Raw genomic sequence first — 19350 nt, 5'->3', positions numbered from 1 at the left:
TTCAAGTAGGATTAACGTTGTAGGGTCGACTATATGTATAGTTTAAATCGAAAAAGAATTCTATCATTAGGTAATTTATCATTAGATCCTTAAATTATACAAATATTTAAGGGCATAAAAGTCGATCAATGTTTTAGGGATATTTAGTCGTTCAACATTTAGCATAAATTATTCGTGTTTTTATAATAATATAGATATAGATAGATAGATATAGATATATACACGATAACCATGTTGTACACACTTAAAAGTAATAAGAAAGCTCTCTTTTCCTCTCTACATCTCATATTTTATATTGTTACTTTGAGTTTAATTCTTAACACAAAATCATATTTGATATATATAGTTATTAATCATTCTTATTACTACTCTTCATTACATGCTTAATTGTTGATCTACTTTAATATTTATTGTTCATCACTTAGCTAAGTCAACGTTCTGAGTAACTGACTAACTGAGTCAAGTCGATTCAGATTTTATATCAACATTAAGTTACTAGTGCCATTAATCTAAATTAGTAGTTCTACCCGCGCGATACGCGGTTAATATTAAAAAATATTAGTTAAATTAAATTGTGATCGGGCTTGTTTGAACAAATTAGATCGTATTGCTTTAATAAATTTCAATTGTCATCTTATTTGTCAATATATGATATACCCAATAATAAAATTGCTACTAAATTAAAGGGACTTATATAGTCAATGAATAACTTTTTTATTCTGTATTTTTCTTTATACTATCATCCAATGTTTAGTATTTTTACATTGTTAATAGAAACTTTTATTAGTATATTATTTTATTTGAATATTTGTATGCTACTTTCTTTTTATAATATAATAAAAGATACATATATTTTTTAATTATATTTTTCTCAATAATATTTTTGAATAAATAAAATTTTTATTTTTAAAAAGAAAAACAAAATTATTTAGAAAAACAAGGAAATTCTAAACTGACAGTTTTGTTTTGTAATTTTAGTTTTTTATTTTAAAATAATTTAAAACTACAACTTGAAATTACTCTCCGATTCGTACGGACAGTTTTTTTTTTAATTTTTAATTTTTATTAAAAATATAGATTTTACTATTTATAGATATTAAAATTAAAAACAATAAATCAATAACTAATTATTAACTACTTATGTCATGTGATTTTTTTAGGCTGCCACTTGGCTTTAAGGAGATGACTTTTTCCTCTCCTTTTAATAATATATAGATAAATTTTTATTAAAAATATAAATTTTATTATTTATAGATATTAAAATTAAAAAATAATAAATCAATAACTAATTATTAACTACATATGCTTGCACCGCGCTAAAATACAAGCTCGGCTCAGTAGCTAAGCTCAGTGGTCAATAAGGCAACAAACCTTTGGATTTCGGCCCGCCAATTTCAAACGACGCCATATATATATATATATATAGCTGTAGCCGTTTTACCACACTCTTCGTCGGCGGCGAACTTGCTTCTCTCCGTCTCTCTTTTCTCCGGCGAAATCCAATCCTAGGTAACCTTCTTCCTCTCTGGCTCTGTTCCTCTCGGTTTTTACTCTTACACTCCAAAATTCCTCCTATATGCTAAAAGCCCTAATTGTTGTTTTATTCCATTATTGTGATTTTGGGTAAAAATGCGTATTTTAATTGTGTTACTATACTTTTTCTTTTTCTCTTTGTTTGAATGTGTAGAGACTCTGTACCTTAGTGTACAATTGGTCATTTGATAAATTAGAAAAAACTCTGTGATTATGTAGTTATTTCCTTCAATAATTTTTATCTGTCAGTGTGCTTTTTTTTACTCCTAATTTTGTAGCACAAGCAATTTTTTTTTTTAATAATTTTTTTTGTTGCTCATGCTTAATATTAATGCTCTGAACGATGGAAAGAAAGGGCCTTTGTGTCCTATTGGTTACTTCCTCTTCTCAGGAATGAATAATTTGATTGAAAAAATGCTTTCTTTTAATTTAGTTTTTACTTTTTTGGGTAGTCTGTGATAAATATGGAATACTCTTAATCCCGTAGAAAGAATTGCTATTTGGGCTCATCTAGTGGCGTAGCCACATATAGCGAAAGAGGTGGTCAGTTGAACTCACTTTGTCTGAAAAGTTATACTAGGTATATGGAAAACTATATTGAATATAAGGTCAAAGATTACTTTTTATACATACATATTAAAACTTTGAACACCTTCAGCAAAATTTTGTGGTTTTGCCACGAGCACTCGTCCTATGTCTACTATGAGCATATACGTCAGTACATTTGCCAACTTCACCACAGATACCGCGACCAATATGTACCGAACTTCATCGTAGATACCCTGACAATAGTTGTTCCAAGTGGAATGACGAAAGCCCTATAAGACCGCTATGACTACTGGCACATCAAAAGGCTCAGATTGTAAGTAAAGCCCGTTTTAAGTCCTATAGCCTGAAGTGGATATGAAGTGTTTGAGTTGGTACCCCTGTGGAGCAACTACTGCATTTGGATTTGATCTATTTACTCGAAAAATCATCTAGTTACTTCGTGTCGTCAAAGCAGCCCCAAGAAGCATCAAACATTTACTGTCACACTTCTACCAGCATTGGCATACAATTCTATAAAGTCTAACCAGTCTATAAAGTCCACGGTCAAACATCCAACTTGATGTTGATCGTAACCAAGAAAAAAAAATGAAGTCTTGATTGGAACTAGTTAATCTCGCCTATGTGGATAGAAGGATATCTTTTAAAAAACAATAGAGTATATCCTTCCTTTTTCCTTTCTTATGTATCTTCAATATAGCTATTAGAATCTGACTGATCTTATTTTTTCGGAGGTTTCCTTGTCCATTTATCGATCTTGCAATTGCTACGGGTTTATTTTGACTGAGTTTTGTGGGTTTTTCCTTTATCCCCCTGAGCCGTGCCACAATGTGTAATGCATAAAGTATATAGATGTGTGTGTGTGCACGTTCTTTGATATGGTAAGCCCCACTCTCTAAACTCTCTATTCAGGAGTCAGCAGTGTCTCCTTCCCACTTTACTTCTCACTTAACCGCCCAACTTATTGGTGGAAGTGGAGTGCTCTTGCCATTAGAGCAATGTCAGTTGTTGTAATGCATAGAATATAGTTGCAGCCTAACACACATAATGTTGTTTCACCTTTTTAGGATCCATCATGTGTGCAATGTTTCCCAAGTGAGAATTTATGCTGCATGAACATTGAGTAACCCTCAAATTAGCTTTTATTGCTAGTTTGATGTATTTCCCTCCTGAAACTATTTGCTTTACCTTTTTCTTAATATATGTTGACTTCAGTCTTGTGAAAGCTGTGTTATCATGCTCTTTATGCTTATTAGAAGATGATGGTCAAAAGTTAACATCGCCAGCAAGATGTATTCATGCCTTTGATACACTTCTGATCAGCATTTAATGCTTATGAGAGAAGAGATTTGTTTTTTTTATGGCTAAACTTGGGCGTTGATATGTAGGTTAGGGACAATAACATGTTGAAAAATGCGATTGAGATCATAGGACATCTGAGTATGTCACTGTGATTATGAGGAGAAGAAAAAGCTTCCTACTACGTGAAGCAGCTCCTCCAAATTAACACATCTTCCTTTGTAGCAACCAAAACAATAGATTCAATGTTCAGGCAATACACGCCCAATTAATTAGAAAGCAAAGAATTGATATGGGGGTTTGATAAGAACTGGGTAAAAAATAAGAGAGTTCATTAGAGCATTCAGCTGTCTACTCTTTTGGGAAAAGGTCACCTAGTTCCCCCACACCATAGTATATAGACTAATAAAGTGGAATCATACCAGATGGGGGAAAAAAGCGTGAAGATTGTTTTCCCTTCTCATTGCTGTAATAGAAAGCATGGATCTTCCTTTAATTCTTCTATTATGACTTAAGTATACTCATATGCTTGGTGAAAATTGGCAGATAGTTGGAGCCAACAATAGAAGCAGCTCTGATATTATGGCTTATGGAGGCACAAATGTCAATCCATTGGCAGCAACAGGTGGTTCAACAACTGTGAGGCAGGTGAAGCTGGATAAAGAATGTGAGCTCCGAATTGAAACCAGCCTTGACTCGCCCCTCCGTCTCCGGCTCCTCACTGGAACAGCTGAGATTTTTGGGACTGAAATCCCTCCTGAGATCTGGCTTACCATCCCTCCAAGACTCAAATTTGCTGTATGATATTATTTCTATCATCTATGCAATCAGATGAATGTGTGCCCTTGAATGATTGCCTAACTGTTTGACACTTGTGAATATCTGTTGCTGGATGCATCTGATACATGCCTCAAGTTTCATGACTGTGTGTATCTTTGAAGTTTGTGTCTCATTTTTTTTTGTGTGGTTAATATATCTTTTGGACATGAGTATCGATTTAGATTATGTTTGATCAAAAGAACTGCTTGCCGAAATACAAGGATATGAAAAATTCTTTCTAGATTTACAAGGATTAGAAAGAGGCTAGCTTGATGGAGTAGTTTCCACAATGTGGGAGCTATATATTATTGCAGTCAACATTATCCTTTTTGCCTTCTGGGTACTCATTCATTTGCAGGGATTATTTTTTCAACCCTAGGTTTTGATCTAGGTAAGAACGCAACATGTGATGTGTAGGTTAGGCATACGTCATGGATTCGAACCCTGCCACAAGCAAAAGCCTGGTATTTAAGTGGTGAAGGGTAGAGTGGTGGACCTATTATCCACTGAGTTTTGAACCGTGCGCCACTGATCCCTCGGGGATTTCTCGGTTATTAAAGAACCTGCTATAAAAGGACAGGAGAAGGTACAGAAAACGTCTTTACTAAAGTAATGGACATGTTCAAAATACAGTCAGTTGATTGAAATAGAGACGCTGGATTAAAAAAATTAGTGGGCTTTGCTAGGAGTTCTTTTTGATGGATAGAACAGAAGAAGGGGTTTTGCAGAAGGAAACACTCTATTGCTAGTTATTGTTGTCTGGAAATTTTGGCTTCTTGTGGAATAGTTTTGCAATCAGATTTGGGTTGAAGTTCCGAGTCCACTGCAACCTCTAAAGAAACTTTTTTGTTTTTTCGAGAAATGGTAAGTTGTACTGTTGTTAGGCAGCACTAGGTGCTGAGACTATGATCAAATATTTTTATTTTACCCCAAAAAGGCAAAAATGCATTTACATCTGCTGTGGTTCTTTAATGTGATGTCTGTTAAAGTGAACCAAACTCTTTCCTAGCCAAAAATAAGAATACAAAATCACCTATCTGGATATCTTGCTCAAGATTTTGCATCTTGTGAGTATATCTGTTCCTTTTTTTTTTTTGACATGTTCAAGTTGTAAAAGCTAGGTTTTTACTTGGTATGGAGCGACAATCGAGATGGATGGTCTCACTGAAACTGATTATACAGCAGATGAGGTGTGGCCTTTCTCCCTAGCCATCTGTACTTTTTGTATTGTTTCTGCATTTTTGTATTGAAATGGTTTTGTTGAATTGAACTTCACTAAACCGAATGACTAATTGCGTTGTATTTTTTTTTTCTAGACGCCGATGATAAGTTATATAAATGTTCATGCTGTACTTGATGGACGAAGAAATCGTGCCAAAGCTTCACCTAGTGATTCTGACACTTCTCAGGTATCATTTTTGGTTATTATTTAGCGTTGGATAAAAGTCAAAGAATTTAAAAGGTTCATTCCTCTTTCTTAATCATTTACTCTTCTGCTTATGGGGCATTCGGAAACCAACTTCTTTCTCTGATTTTTGCAAAATCACTGTTAAGTTTTGTACCATGAGAAGATGTTTACAGTTGTAGGAGTGAGAGGGAGGGAGGGGAAATCCTAGGCGGAGGGAGGGGAAATGCTGGGCACCGGTGATAAAGATAACTCACTGCATGACATGAAGGTGGTATTATCAAGTTAAAGAATGAGGAAGCTATAGGAAAGCCAATTTTAATCAATTGAGGCTTTAAACTCAAAGCGCGAGTCTTAATGAGAAAGAGAAAGATATAAAAATATATGTAGTTAAAAAAGAATGTAATCAAAAACCCAAACAACAATTAGATAGACAATGAAAAAAAAATAACAATTAGGTTAAATAAATATAGTTTAGTGTGGTTGTCCTCCAGACAGAGGGGCAATGAGATGAGACACACGGCTTAGCACCTTGGTGCCTATATTGAAGATCCGCTTAAGTGCCACAAAGCGCAGAACCTATGTCGCACCTAGCTTCAGGTCTCAAGCTCACATCAAGTGAGCCTTTGACAACACTGCTCCTTGCTTGACCATCCACGAGGCATTGTAGGAACAAAATCAAGCGGCTAAATAGAAGATATCTAATAGAAAGGGAAAAAACCATATAGTATACTTTGTCATACTATTTGCTTCTTATCTTCTACTATGCTGCTTTTGATACTGAAAACTTATGTATTTAGGTCATGAGAGAGAATGAATTAGGTAAAAAAGAGTTCCCATTGTAAGTCTATAGAGGCAATTGAAATGTGGTAGTGCTTGGCCACTCTTAGGTTATGTAGGTCGGCCTTTAGCAAAACATGTAAGTTTTTGTTGATCTGCTTTGTTTAATGTGGCGATTCCTTAAGATACATTAGTTTTTGTCATGATAATGCACGGAATCCAAATTGGAGAGGTTACAAGAATAAGAGGTAATATGTGAATGATAGAAGCCTGCTTCTATGTAAGATGATACTTCATCCTTATCAGAAAACAAAAGATGATATTTCACTTGTGATGATAGGAAGAGGAAATGTGATTCTTAGGGTGCTCTTGCGGAGTATATATTATTCTAGTTATTGATATACGTGGAGGATTTCTATGCTAATCTAATTCGTAGCTCCTTTCTGTTATTTAATCATTAGACATATTCTTTATCAGAATAACATGTGTTTCATCGACAAGTTTTAACATACTTGATTTGGCCAGGGCCCGAGGGTAGTCGTCGTGGGACCTACAGATTCTGGCAAGAGTACTTTATCAAGGATGCTTCTTAGTTGGGCAGCAAAACAGGGATGGAAACCTACTTTTGTGGATTTGGACATAGGTCAAGGATCAATAACTATTCCAGGATGTGTTGCTGCTACGCCAATTGAGTTGCCTATTGATCCAGTTGAAGGAATTCCGCTTGAAATGCCTATGGTCTACTTCTTTGGTCATGTGACTCCTAGGTAGAAACCTTGTACCTTGACATAGTGTCATTTTGACCACGTCCCTCTTATACAAGTTAAAGTTTGTATGAAGAAAACTTGCTTTAGCACTTGCAGTTTACTTTTAGCATATTTACTAACTAGCAGACACCACTTCTCTATTTAACAGTGCCAACATAGATCACTACAAGGTACTCGTCAAGGAGCTAGCTCAGACTCTGGAGAGGCAATTTTCTGGCAATGCTGAATCTCGAGCTTCAGGCATGGTAATAAATACAATGGGATGGATAGAGGGAGTTGGTTATGAGGTATTTAAGCTCAATTCCCTTTTTTTGTGTGTAAAAAACAGTGAGGGTGGCATTTAGAGTGTTGTGGTCACCAGTTGGTCGTCTTTTGCAGTTGCTACTCCATGCGATTGATACATTCAATGCCACAGTTATTCTTGTCTTGGGTCAGGTATGTTCTCTACCGACAGTAAAGTTCATTTTATATGATTAATTTTGCACACGAAGGAATTTGGTATGTATGCCATGGGGTTAAATATCAAGGGAAACTCGAGTGCTGTGAACGAAGGGACTATAATTCAAAACCTCAAAGATATATTCTACGCTTACCTAATAAAAGAAGAAATAGTTACTAATTAGGCATATTAACATTTTGAAAGCTAATATTCAAGTAAGTCTTCCAAAGTGAGCACTAGCTTACCTTGAGCTGATATCTTTTCGCATTATTTGTAGTATTGATCAAAATGCCAACACCTGAGGTCTCTTTATTGGTTGTAATTTCTACTCTCCAGTAGGCAGTTGTCTAGGAAGTACTTCACCTGGGAGGCTTATTAGTTCAACTAGTCTTCATTCTCCTAGAAAAATCTCTTAGTTGTTCAGAAGGTTAGAAGAAAATGGTGTACAGTGCTTAAACTTACAAGAAACCAGATATGAAAGTAGTGATAGGTGTTTCTCTTTTAATGAAGAATAATACACATATTTGGAACTCTTTTATCTCATTTATCGTCTGATCTTCACCTATTTACATGCTTCACTATTGTTACTAGGAGTAAGCAATGTAGCCTTTCTTTGATAATCAGATACTTGATTAAACCAAGCCTCTGAAATTTCATTAATTTCCCTAACTGTGTCGAAATTGTCTATGAAATGAGGGGTACTAAACTTGAATAAGAAGCTTTGCAGTTAATAAGCATTTAATTTTGATAATTCCGCACTTCCGTTTTAGCCTTATGTTATTTGGCTTTTGATCGTTCTACTTGTCAGTACAGTTTTTCTCCCTGGTCATCTTTGGATTCAAATGGTAATGGCAACCCCCCCACCCCCACCCAACCCCCCCAACCCCAAACAAAAAAAGAAAGAAATATCGACAATTAAAATAATCAATAAACTTTAAGTTCTGGTCTTTGTTGCATTTAGATTTACAATTTCATCTTTTTGTATCAATAGCCGTCTAAGGAGCAAAGGAAATATTTCTGACACGGCTCATTTTTTCAGAACTGTGCGAGAGTACTCCCTTTCCCATAGCTATCCTTACAAAAGAAAAGGTTGCTGTTGTTATCATAGATCAGCAAAGAAAGTATTTTGTTTCTGATAATTGTTTCATCATTTACTTAATTTGGAAATTGTATTGGTTGGTTTCAAACTTACAACTAATAATTATGGTCCGTCAAGAACTCCTTTAAAGACAATTAGCCCCTGCATAACTTACAAGTGATTCAGAAATTGTTTACTAGATAAACTTCTGTTTGCAAGACAAAGTAGTGCGATAGAATATTCGTCAGTTTGTGCCACTACTATTTTCTAGGAACATTAGATGTGATAGCTGATTTCTCTTAGACAGTAGTCAACTGACAAATAGGCAAGCTCAGTACAAAATTTGCTTCAAATATTATGGACAAAATTAGTATAATCCCTACTACACTTATTTATATCTGCTATATGGGTTGTGAGTAAGAGAAGTAGGATGATTTTACTGAAACTGGCAAAGGTTATCTGTTCACATAACTCTCTTCTCGAGTCTGTTTAATCGAGGATTAGTGTAAAAGTTTAGGACCTGAGTTTAATGAACTAACAAAATAGTGTATGATATTTCTGAAGGATTGAGCAGAATTCCAATTCACCAGGGGATTAAAATCAGCCGTTGGACATTTAGTAGGACGTGTAAGCTATGAGCTCAGTGCAGGGGAGTTTTGTGGGGTTGAAGCTCTTTAGTCCAGAAGATTCTCTTGGTTTCTTTTCCGTTCAGTTTAGGAAATGTTAAATTCTCTTTCTGGAAAAGTATCGGAGAAGATAAATGCAACACAGTATGTCATTTGGGGTAATCCCTGGACATTCTGCAGGTTTTCTAGGAAAAATGTAAATAACTGCACCCGTAAGTGTGTTCATTCCGGCATATACTCTCTAATACTAAAGTACATGAGACCTCCTCCTCTAACTGATGCCCTTCCACCCACCTACGGCTTCTCAGTTCTCCCTCCCCAAAATGGCAAAGCTATTGCTTAAATTTCATTGTAATCTCTACTGAGTTGTTGTGCATTGCTTGGCCAGTCCCACATATGTTAAAGCCATTTTCTTGAGTGGGTGTTTTATCAGAGGGGTAGAAGAGGAAAGTATATCAGGAAACATTTGAAAATGGACCAAATAATACAGATATCAAAAGGAAATAGAGAGTGGAAGTATGGAAAGTTGAAATTTTGATGTTGCCAAACTATTCTTGTTAGACATTAATTAAGCTTGAGAACTGGTTTCCAGCAATTACTCGTTTGTAGAGCTGTTCTCTACATTGCAAGAGTTGATCTTATTTCTATTATATGGTCGTTCTCTGGGCAGGAAAAACTTTGTAGCATGCTAAAAGATGTATTGAAGAATCGGCCTAATGTGGATGTGGTGAAACTTCAAAAGTCCGGTGGTGTTGTATCAAGGAATGCAAAAGTACGGCAGAAAGCAAGGGGCTACAGAATACGGGTACAGATTTCCTTATTGATTAACAATAGAGAGAGTTCGGAGTCAGTCACACTCACACTTCATGCACTGGAACATGAACACTTGCTCTAGGGGATTGTGGTCCTCTTAGTTTTCACCTTATCCTTGTAATGCAAAACTAAACAATTTTTTTTGTCTTTGCTTCCCCTACCAGGAGTACTTTTATGGCCCTTCAAATGACCTTTCACCACATTCTAATGTAGTGAACTTTGGTGACTTGTTCATCTACCGAATCGGGGGTGGACCACAGGCTCCACGCTCAGCTTTACCTATTGGTGCAGAGCCTGCTGCAGATCCTACAAGATTGGTTTCTGTTAGTATCAACCGGGACTTGCTCCATTTGGTTCTTGCCGTCTCATATGCCAATGAACCAGATCAAATAATCTCCAGGTAAGGCTGACTTCGTTTTCCTATCGTCATCTTTATGTTCAGTGGATTTAGGTTATTCTGTTTTAGCTAAAAGAGTTAAGGTTATGTGGTACCTGTGCTGGTGGGAGGCAGCAGGTACCATGTGGTGCGCGCAAGCTGGTCCGGACAGGTACCACATAACCTGGTGTGTAGGTTATTCCTCAACCCTAAGCTCGCTGACTACCCTACCTATCAATTAACCAATAATCATCATTAATAGGCATGAGATATATATAGCCTTGCAAGGGTGCATCTATCTTTGAATTTCACCATTTGCTTAATTGAAATGGATTTTACCCAGTCTTGCTAACAGAAACAGCTGTGATGTTTCCATATCCTCTATTCCGTTCATTTTTAGACTTACTGTTCTCAATTTTTGAGACCTAGCTGTAAAAGAAACCCCTGTTTATTATTAGAATGACAAGATAAGTCAGCATGTAGTATATGACTACTTTTTTTTTTTATAAAGATAACAGTATATTCATCAACACTACGCTTGTGTTGGAAATCACAATTACAAAAAAAGAAGAAGGAAGAGACCTTATTTACATCTGTCCAAGATTCTTCTTACAAGGACTCTAACAACTCTACTAAAGTCTCAGTTTCATCTACGCAAAATTCTTTACACCAAAAGTAAAAGGACAAAATACAGTTGAGCTTAATTTTCTGTAAAGAACACCTCCTATCTTCAAAACACCTAACATTTCTTTCCTTCCAGACATTCCACCAAATGCATGCTGGTATAGCCCTCCACCATCTCTTCTTCCTTCCCCAGCCACCTACATTGTTCCAGCACCTAAAATTTATGACAATAAATAGTAACTTATTCGGAAAGCCTAATAGGAGTGATTGTCATTTCTGAATATATCCTTAACTTGTTTGCCAAAGGATACTTGTTTTTGCTGTTGGAAGTGAGAGGTTAATGCCTTCATGGGAACATTTGCCGCACTCCTCTCTGCAAAAAGCTTAAATAACACAAGTTTGACATAACAGTGAGCCTCAGTTTCATCCATTAGTGACGTAGCCTGGAAATTTCTCTTTAGTCTTTTTGGCTCCGGTAACAATTGTAGTATTGTAATCTTGTAAAATTCAGTGGCGAGGTAACTACTATTTCATTTCCTTCAATGTTTCTTACAAAATATATTTCTGCTATTGAAGCATCTACCTCATTGACTATTATGCTGTTCATTAGAATTATGCAAAGTGGTGTATATTCCTGCCATCTCATTCCCTCCTTCCCCAGAAAAACCTATTTTTGTGTCTCATATACTTATTTCTTCCCATGACAGTAATGTTGCCGGATTCATCTATGTCACAGACGTTGACATGCATAGGTGTGAACTCGAACTCTCCTCATTAGACAGTCAATTTTGCTATTCTGAGTGCGAGTAAGATCTTTACGTTTGATTATCTCTCATTTTCAGGAAAAAGATAACATATCTTGCACCATGTGCTGGGGAACTTCCGAGCAAATACCTAATCATGGGAACCTTAACATGGATTGAAAACTGAATTATACTAATGCAGTAGCCGCTAGCCAGTGGTTTTTTTCGGCCTCTGAGCTTTGTGCTTTCCGTAGAGGGTGGGACGACATGGAAGCACCCACTAAGCTTTTGGTGGTGTAGAAATGCAATAGGCTTTTCTGTGATGACTGTATAATACTACGACTGTACCATAGGTATGAGGCTTTATGGAGAAAATTCGAATGTACAAATAACATTAGCTCCTTCATCTTTTTTATCGGCAAATGATAAGTTAAATGGTCTCTTTGCATCACTGACATTTTGATATCTCCAAGCTTCTGAGGAAGTATGAATGCTATTTCTCTTTTTCAACTAGTACTTACTCGTATCCGGCCTTTTCCAAGTGGAAAAAATTGGGGAGATAGGTTTTTATACGGCCTTTTCCAAGTGGAACAAATTGGGGAGATTGGTTTTTGGTTCGTGAATTCTGCTCGACAACGAAGCAGATGTATCAACAGATAAGACATGTTGAGGCAACTACAGGAAGCCGTGTCACGACCCGGATTTTCCCACCCTCGGGAGTCGTGATGGCGCCTACTCGTAGAAGCTAGGCAAGCCACGATCTTAGAAATCATTAACTCTTTTTGTTTTTAATTCCTTTTTAACCAATTAAATTAACCGGAAATAAACAATTAAATAAAACGGAATATGAAATTTAGCGGAAGTCTTAAATAAAATATAAAACCAAGATATCCTGAAGACCAACACATGCCTCTAACCAGAACCTGGTGTCACAACATTCACGGACTGTCTAGGATTACTACAAATAAGTGTTTGAAAGAAAAGAACATAGTCTGTCTCGAGTACAAATGACAACAGAACATAAAAATTGATGGAAGAGACGCCGGGCCTGTGGACGCCAGCAGGGCTACCTCGGAGTCTCGGACTGAAGGATAGCTCCCAATCTACTGCTGATGACCAAATGCTACTCCGGGATCTGCACACAGTACAGAGTGTAATATCAACACAACCAACCCCATGTGCTGGTAAGTGCTTAGCCTAACCTCGGCGAAGTAGTGACGAGGCTAGACCAGACTACCACATAAACCTGTGCAGTTATATATATACAGCGGAACGGAGGTACAGAGATAACCAATCAATATGGGAGGGGGAGCATGCTGTGGGGAAAGATAACAACTCCGAGTAAAAGTCATCAAGTAACGAAAGAAGCAAACATAACTCAGAAATCAATAAAGAATCATAAATCAATAAATGCACGGCATCACCCTTCGTGCTTTTACTCTCGTCCTCACCAAGCAATGATATAATAAAAACGTGCACGGCATCACCCTTCGTGCTTTTACTCTCTTTCCTTACCAAAACAATTATATGATAAAATGTGCACAACATCACCCTTCGTGCTTTTACTCTCTTTCCTCACATAAAATCAATAGAGTCGGCACGGAATGGTAAATCGTGCGGCACGACATCACCCTTCGTGCTTTACACTCTTTCCTCACAATAACAAACAATGCACGACATCACCCTTCGTGCTTTAACACTCTTCCTCACCCAAACAACAATCACAAACAAGGGGCAAGGGAATAAACAAAATAATAATAGAAATCCCGGCAAGGGAACACAATTAACCAATTAAATCCTGGCAAGGGTACAACATTAACAATCTCAACATCCCGGCAAGGGAGATAATCCACAAAGCAACAATATCCCGGCAAGGGAACAGTTTAATAACTCTTTCTCTTTCTTTCACTTTTATTTCATAACTCACTTTACCACTTGAGCCAATGCTCCAAAGGGTTCAATCATCTCATATACTTTCACAATTCGTAATATAACTCAAGCCAATGCTCCATGATGTTCAAAGGTCTCAATTCCTTCCACAAACTTTTCACAACAACTAGAAGTCATCACCAAAGCATGAAGAATACAATGAAATCAAGATATTCACAATATAAGGACTCACGGTCATGCTAGACACCAACGTATAGATACTCGTCACTATGCCTATACGTCGTACACGACTAATACCACATAGCGAATAGGACTCAACTCCTAGTTCCTCAAGCTAAGGTTAGACCAAACACTTACCTCGATGCCTTGAACACAACTCAAGTCTCAATTATAACTTTACCCCTTGATTCCACCGTCAATTCGCTCGTATCTAATCACAAATTACTTAATTACATCAATAAACGCTAAATGAATCAACCCCAATGCATGAAAATGAGTTTTCCAAAGTTTTACCCAAAAAGTCAAAAATCACCCCCGGGCCCACGTGGTCAAAACCCGAGGTTCGAACCAAAACCCGATTACCCATTCCCCCACGAACTCAAATATATAATTTGTTTTGAAATCGGACCTCAAATTGAGGTCCAAATCCCCAATTTTGAAAAACCTAGGTTCTACCCAAAACACCCAATTTCACCCATGAAAATCTTTGATTTTAGATTGAAATCATGTTAAAAGATGTTAATGATTGAAGGAAATGAGTAAAAACTAACTTACAATCGATTTGGAAGAAGACTTGTTCTTGGAAAATCGCCCAAAGGAGTTTGTGTTTTGAAAAGATGTTAAAAATGGTTCAAAATCGGCTAAGTATAAAAAATGCAGGTCTCAGTTTTGCGAACCCCGACCTGCTGATGTGGGAATTGCGAAAATAATATTCGCATTTGCGAACACTGACGAAGTCCAGGACTTTCACATTTGCGAAACTTGCATCGCATTTGCGATAAGTCAGCCTCCCAGCCATCATCGCATTTGCGATGATGAAGTCGCATTTGCGACTAAGGCTGCCAGTCCTCATATTCGCATTTGCGATTAAATTTGTCGCATTTGCGGGCTCGCAATTGCGAGCTTGGCTTCGCAAATGCGAAGCCTGCAGGTCAGTTCATACCAGCAAATTTTAAGTTCAAAAATGCACCCCGTGGCCTATCCAAAACTCACCCGAGCCCTCGGGGCTCCAAACCAAATATACACACAATCTCAAAAATATCCTACAGACTTATTCGTGCAATCAAATTGCCAAAATAACATCATAAACATCGAATTAAACCTCAAAATCCATAAATTCTTTCAAACTTCATAAAACATCAAATTTTCCAATTTAGGTCCGAATCACGTCAAACGACGTCCGTTTTTTTTACCAAATTTCGCAGAAACATCTTAAATCTTATATAAGACCTGTACCGGGCGCCGGAACCAAAATACGGGCCCGATACTAACATGTTCTAATCAAATTTCATTTCAAATTTCCTTAACCAATTTCACTTAAAAATTCATTTCTCGGGCTTGGGACCTCGGAATTTGATTCCGAGCATACGCCCAAGTCCCATATTTTTCTACGGATCCTCCGGGACCGTCAAATTATGGGTCCGGATCCGTTTACCCAAAACATTGACCAAAGTCAAATTAATTCATTTTATAGTCAAAACTTATTATTTTCACACTGTTTCTCATTTAAGCTTTCCGGCTACGCGCCCGGACTGCGCACGCAAATCTAGGTGACTCTAAATGAGGTTTTCAAGGCCTCAGAGTCATAGAATTCAATTAAAAACAGGTGATGACCCTTTGGGTCGTCACAAGCAGCCTAAAGAAACTATAACAAATAAGACACGACATAAAGTCTATGCCTATTGCTGCAGTGCAAAGACTTAGCTGGTGCATAGCAATATAAGCTGAGTGTATTATAAACACTGGGCGGAAGTGTTGCACAGTACACCCTGAAGTACAATTAGCGAGCGGCACATAGAATTTGCAGACGACTTGAATACGCGACAAGTTATTTCAAGAGGCACAATAGCTTTGCTGCTATAATCCACTGAGATTTCAACTTATTATATAAAGTATCCCTTTTTTATTTTCAAACATATATACAAATTTTAGGTTCTAGATCCACCATGTTTGGATTATTTGTTCTTGTGAAGGTATATGGGTGTAAAATCACAACAACAATAATATTGATTCTTCAATCTCAAGCAGTTTGTCGTTTGCATATGAATTTTCACCATCTTTTTCATAGTATAAGGAGTGGAAATATTTAATTTTAGAATACAAGAGAGATGTATGCGAAGTTGATTATATTATAGAGGTGTTGGTGGGAAGAAATAATAAGAAGATATTGGAATATAAATTTGGAGACGCGGTATAATTTTCCAATGAAGGGGTGTCAATTGACTCCCCTTGCCAATAAGTGGTTCTGCCACTGCATGATACTAGAAAATGAAATCCTAAAATAACGCCTTATATTTCTACAATGTGTAAGGGTATTTATATTACAAATCTAAAATGATCATTTTTTATCTGAAGTTTGTGAGTATAATTAACCGTGCCACATAAAATAGGACAATGGAAAAAGTGGAACAGTAATTCAAGATCATTTTTTTCTTTTTGTGAAAAAGGGCCAAAAAGTTTTTTCAAAGTATATATTGATGAACAAAGAGAGACGTTACTCTGTTTAAAACCCTTCACAGTTATCAAATAAGCAGTTTTTGGCGGTTTGACTAAAAGAGCTCTATTTTAGCTTATAGTAACTGATAAATACTCTTATTATTTGGCAAACGCATAAATAAATTAAAAAAGTTGTTATAGCCAAACACCCTCTAAACATTTTATTATCCCAAAAAAACAAAACAGAGAAATGGAGTCAAAATCAAGAGCCGTTTCTTCATCATCATCATCTTCCAAAGCAAAGATGATAATCAGTTTCACAATATTGTCAAAGGATATTGCAATGGACATTTTCTCAAGGCTACCCACAAATTCATTGGGTAAATTAAGGTGCGTTTGTAAAGAATGGAAAACCCTAATTTCTGACCCGGAATTCAAATCCCTTCACAGAGCACGTTCTTCTCAAAAACCCAACATTATCTTTGTCCACAGTCGTAGCGCAACTGCAAATAAATGTTCCTGCAGTACTACTACTAGATTGCGTATGTCACCAAAAATTGATTGCACTACTAGAGTATGTATGTCGTCAGTTGATTTTGAAGGGAATCCTAATTTTGACTTTACTTTGACTTTCGATGGTTGGGTCAATTTGTTGCCTTCTAAAGGGGAGTTAATTTGTTTTGTTGGTACGGAAGGGTTTTCTGTATGTAATCCAAGTACTCGAGAATTGGTTAAGTTAGCTTGTTGTACTAGTATTCCTCCTACTTGTGACGGTAGTGCTTTTGGATATATAAAGGAGAGGAATGAGTATATTTTGGTTAATGCTCGTGGTATTGATAATGATACGGGGTGTGAGGTTATGAGATGGACTGATGGTTGTTGTTTGAAAGATCGTTCTTGGAAGGTTGTTAGTGCAAAATGCCCGTATTATCTTCGCAGTTGGGGGGTTTTGGTTGACGCTATGTTTTATTGGATTGGATGTAGGGACAAGAATAATGATTTCAAGATTGATGCAATCGTCTCGTTTGATTTGGGGAAAGAGGAGTTTAGTACGGTGGTGCTACCAGAAGGTCGTTTTCATCCCGAGAGAGTTTTGTTATTGATGAAAATGAAGGAGATGCTGTGTTTGGTTTATTTATCTGAGGACAACTCTACCATGGATATTTGGATGTTGAAAGATTCCAAGAATTATATGTGGGTTAAGGAGTACAGAATTGATCTGGGAATTTTTGATCTCAGCAAGCGATTTATTACTCCAATGGATCACAGGGAAGGGAAAATTCTTTTGAATGTAAAGTCTGAAAGTTGTCTTGAGTGGTATGATGTAGAGAACAAGTGCTTCATGAGAATAAACAATCTAAAATCCCGCCGATGGATCTGGTGTGGACTTTGCACTGATGGCTTGTTTTCCTTGGGAAGTTGATAGGCAGCAATAATATTTCTGTATGTTAGGTTTGGGCTTTCGTCCTGCTGTTTATTGTTGTTTCGTCATTCGTAATGCTTAGGATTTCACCTTTTGCTTAGAGTAAATTAGTTAAGCTTTTTGAAAGCTGACCAAACAATGCTCTATGATATTGCAGGGTTATCTTGTGGTCTTTGCAATGTATTTAGTTGAACTATTACATTTTAAATGTTGTTTTGGAATTACATTCATGTTAGAAGTGTTTCATGTTCATTATTCTTATTGTGTTATGTCAAGACCATGTCACATTATGTTTGTTGTCAGTTAGTCCGGATGTCATACAAATTGACATCTCAATTTTAGTTAACTACATCCAGACTTTGAATATTGAATGCATCAATAGGTAGATGAAGTGCCTGGATAGTGGGTGGATAAATATTGAAGTTGTTTCCTTAATAAACTACTAACATGGAAATAAGCTGCCTCTGATGATAATGCTCTCTGATTTTGAATTATTGATCCTTTATTTTATCTTTTGGTTGTTGACATTGATTGCTTCTAAAGTTGAGCAAGAAGAGTTCACTTGTTTTGGTTTGGACAACAGTGGGGAGTGTTGTTGACTAGTCATTGCTTACACTCAAGCTGTTGGTAAGGCTGGAATTCATGGTCCTGCATATAAACAATCAAGGATGTGACTATGTGAGGTAAGGTATCATATGTTGCTAAGTAGGGGTGTTCATAAAAACCTGAAAAACCGAACCAAACCGAAAACCAAACCAAACCGACCAAAAAAATTGTCACGACCCCAAATCCCGGTCGTGATGGCGCCCAACACTAATGCCAGGCAAGCCCGACCAATTTAAATACTCTCAACCCAAATACGCAATCCGTTAACAAATAATACGATTAAAATAGCAAATATCAAGGTTCCAATCCGAAACTAAATAAAATAGTATGGAAAATAATAACGAATATCCCAACATTTCCCAATAGATCTGGAGTCACGAGTCTAGAGCCTCTAGATGTAACAGAGTAATATATCCATGGTAATAAAGAAGTCTAGGATATGGAAAGACAAATGAAATAAAGGGGAGGAGTCGGGTCCTGCGGACGTCAGGCAGCTACCTCAACAACTCCTGAAAATAACTTCACGAAAAAACAGCAAACAGCTCCACTAAGTCTCCGGAGCACCTGAATCTGCACACATGGTGCAGGGAGTAAAGTGAGTACTTCCAACTCAGTGAGTAATAAACATATATAATGACTGAAAGTAAGAAATCCCGGAACATGACAATCTAAAACTATAATCAACGATTCAGCACGTTTAACGACGAAACAACAGCAAGCAATGACAATTTCAGACAAACAGATATAAAATGCATGAATGCAATGCAATGCACATGACCGCTGCAACGCGCAGCCCGATCCATTTGGGTACCCGCGCTCACTGTGGGGGTTCAGACTCCGGAGGGGCTCCTACAGCCCAAGCGCAATATCATCGTAGCATTCACTGCGGCGTGCAGCCCGATCCACACTCAGTCCAGATATATATATG

At 37.0% G+C, this 19350-nt stretch overlaps 2 protein-coding genes across 2 annotated transcripts; both read left to right on the top strand.

Moving 5' to 3' along the window:
• LOC109231792 (protein CLP1 homolog) lies at positions 1347 to 12299 on the top strand. Its single transcript, XM_019397429.1, has 11 exons — positions 1347 to 1509; positions 3925 to 4176; positions 5319 to 5387; positions 5514 to 5606; positions 6908 to 7149; positions 7298 to 7436; positions 7528 to 7584; positions 9963 to 10097; positions 10270 to 10505; positions 11813 to 11857; positions 11948 to 12299. Exons 2-11 carry the CDS (start codon positions 3961 to 3963, stop codon positions 12033 to 12035), a joined length of 1320 nt encoding a protein of 439 aa, XP_019252974.1. The 5' UTR covers positions 1347 to 1509; positions 3925 to 3960; the 3' UTR covers positions 12036 to 12299.
• On the top strand, positions 16559 to 18071 carry LOC109231783 (putative F-box/LRR-repeat/kelch-repeat protein At1g11620). The gene has a single exon (XM_019397416.1). It carries the CDS (start codon positions 16644 to 16646, stop codon positions 17814 to 17816), a length of 1173 nt encoding a protein of 390 aa, XP_019252961.1. The 5' UTR covers positions 16559 to 16643; the 3' UTR covers positions 17817 to 18071.

The sequence above is a fragment of the Nicotiana attenuata genome, chromosome 1 (assembly GCF_001879085.1).
Source record: "Nicotiana attenuata strain UT chromosome 1, NIATTr2, whole genome shotgun sequence".
In the NCBI taxonomy this organism is placed as follows: Eukaryota; Viridiplantae; Streptophyta; class Magnoliopsida; order Solanales; family Solanaceae; genus Nicotiana; species Nicotiana attenuata.
Note: the sequence above shows the minus strand (reverse complement) of the source record. Positions and strands in the feature narration are given on the sequence as shown.